Source organism: Halyomorpha halys, unplaced genomic scaffold (assembly GCF_000696795.3).
Source record: "Halyomorpha halys isolate HHAL.00 unplaced genomic scaffold, Hhal_1.1 Scaffold48.1, whole genome shotgun sequence".
Taxonomy (NCBI): Eukaryota; Metazoa; Arthropoda; class Insecta; order Hemiptera; family Pentatomidae; genus Halyomorpha; species Halyomorpha halys.
The window spans coordinates 1,061,977-1,064,559 of record NW_027107227.1 but is presented as its reverse complement, the minus strand read 5'-3'; the positions used below and the strand labels follow the sequence as shown (position 1 = coordinate 1,064,559).

The 2,583-nt window shown below is 28.0% G+C and overlaps 1 protein-coding gene across 1 annotated transcript in view; it reads left to right on the top strand.

The window, feature by feature from the left end:
* nrm (neuromusculin) overlaps positions 1–2,583 on the top strand; it is a gene marked incomplete at its 5' end in the record, with an annotated part of 472,198 nt that overhangs the window by 139,076 nt on the left and 330,539 nt on the right. The window contains 1 exon segment of the mRNA XM_067045512.1: positions 2,021–2,175. Within this exon segment, the coding sequence (XP_066901613.1) occupies positions 2,021–2,175 (155 nt within the window).

Below are 2,583 nucleotides of genomic sequence, written 5' to 3'. Positions count from 1 at the left end.
TTATTAATATATCTGTTAAAAACTCTAATAATATATATTTGGAATCTGAAAAAACTACATTTAATCATTTTATCCATACACTAATACACGAATAACGTTTGTGACTGTATATTATTAAAATGAGATATATTTTATTAATTTTAAATTTAGTGTTTAAAGTAATATTGATTAAATAATATTTACATATCTTATTAATTTATGCAATATAAATTTCGTTTGAAGCCGATATTGAACATTTCATTTTTCATCACTACCATGCATTACCTTAATATATCGTTGAAAGCCCCTCACAATGAGGGCAGCTTTACTGTGGTCGACAGGTGATTCAATTGTTTCCTGCCTGACTAACAAAATTATTTTCAATACTTTAAAATTAAACTTTATGCCATCGACTTACGTTGGAATCTTATTATTCTTTTATTTTATTTTTTTTCATTACCTTTAAAGTTAAAATCTTCTAAGATAGACATTCTGATAAGGTTTATATTTTTCTAATGTTAATGTTTTATGTTTTAATTGAACATACATAGATTCCTCAGACTGAGGTTTGATTGAAACGCATAAATACTAAAACTATTTCAATATATAACTCATTCACATCATATTTACAAATATATAAATTAAATGATAAAAAAAATAGATGAGAACAAAAATAAAACTTAAGTAAAATAATATCTGAAATAAAGTAATTCCTATTTATAATATTTACACTCATCTCTCCAAATCTTCAGTATAGTTCCACGTGTAGAAAAAAGCAGAAACCCGTAAGATCCTGGCACTTCTCTCTCAACCACGGTACTAGTACTAAAAACCAGTGGAGGATGAGGCAGGCCGCTAGCAATGTTTAATTTGATAAACATTTACAAATGTTACAGGAGATTGTTAAAAATTATTACTTTAATAAAGATTGGATAAAAATTAATCCTATTACTATTATATCTTCTTATGTAATTAATTGGTTTGAAAGTTCTGAATGTAGGAAATAAAATGGTATAAAGTGTCCATATCCTCGTTTCAGGTGTTAGCTGGCAATATAGAATTTTATTTTATATTTTTCTAAGAGACCCTTCCGGAGTGCATCATCGTCCTCTATAAAGTGGTCCATTAAGAGAAACCTGGTGTTTGAGTCTGGATGTTGATTACTCCAGCTCGTTGTTCAACCCTTGGTCATAAAAGAGTACCGTACATTACATAGTACATTAAGCTTCAAAATTTAATGTATTCCCGAAGTTCAAGTATCGAATTTTGTTTTTGGACCTAATTTAGGCTATCGGCTTACTTATGTTATAAACTTTTTTTTCTGATGTTAGTCCAAAGGGTTGCCCGCTGCCTTATTATTGTTTATAATGCCTGGTAGCACCTACCACACACTCTGAATACATAATTCTTATCCTTGCGGAATTACTCCATTACCTGGACTCTCAATAAAGCATCAGGCGCAATGCGATAATTAAAACAACTTCTTCGTTTCAATTACCTTAACTCTCCTTATCATAAATATCGTTTACATTAGAATATTTCAGGAGGATTAGAAGATTTCCTAATGCTTAAAATAGAAGGTATATGGCATTATAAGTGTTAATATTTCTCAGGTATATTTATTTTATTTTTAATTACCTTTTTTTACATAAATTATTCAGTTATCATTTAATCAGTTTTATTCTATAGTCGTAATCCTATTTTTGGAATGATACCCTATTTCTAATTTATTAATTAATATGTATATAATTTTAGTTATTTTTTTCACTCTAGTTTATTCTGTCTATATTGTTTGAATGATTATTTCGAACGCTAATACTTAATGCTCTTGATTTTGGTGATTTTTATTATTATTTTTTACAAAACTATTAAACATAGAAAAAGATGTAAGATTGTAGATTTCTAAGTGAATAGCAAAACTCTTGGATTAAAATTTTATTTTAAGCATTATTATTCTTAATTTAACTTTTATGAGTAGTTCTGTATTGGTTAATCATAATTATTACTGAAACAACCACTATAATATTGTTTTTTCCTGCAGGATCCAAGTGGACCACTCGACAAATCAATCGGATTCCTTTCTCGTGTTGAAAACTGTTGAAGTGACTGACGAAGATATCTACAAGTGTAAAATAACTTACTATGAAGTCAGGGATAACTGCCAGGCTGAGCATCACATAAATCTTACTACTCTAAGTAAGTGTATACACATACATAATATTTTTTATACTTTCTATCCTACTGTAAAAACTATTATATGTTTAAAATAAGTGACGAATTATGTCTATTCTTTAAAATAAAATAGAAGACGATTTTACATTTAAGGTTTAAGATTTCCAACAGTTCTTTTAGATATTGTGTGTGGGTGCAACTCCAGTGATTCTGTTGTTGAGGATGAGGAAATCTTTATAATAAAACAACTTTTATCATGTAGAAGAAGGAAAACAAGCTTAAAAGTAGTACAGGTATATTGTGAATAAAGTATTTCTTATTAAAATAGAAATCAAAATAAATAACTTCACACCGAATATAGATTTACACCGCAAAAGGATTGTATGATCTCTTAAATATGAGCGTCAAAAAATTGAGAAAGCTTAAAAAGAA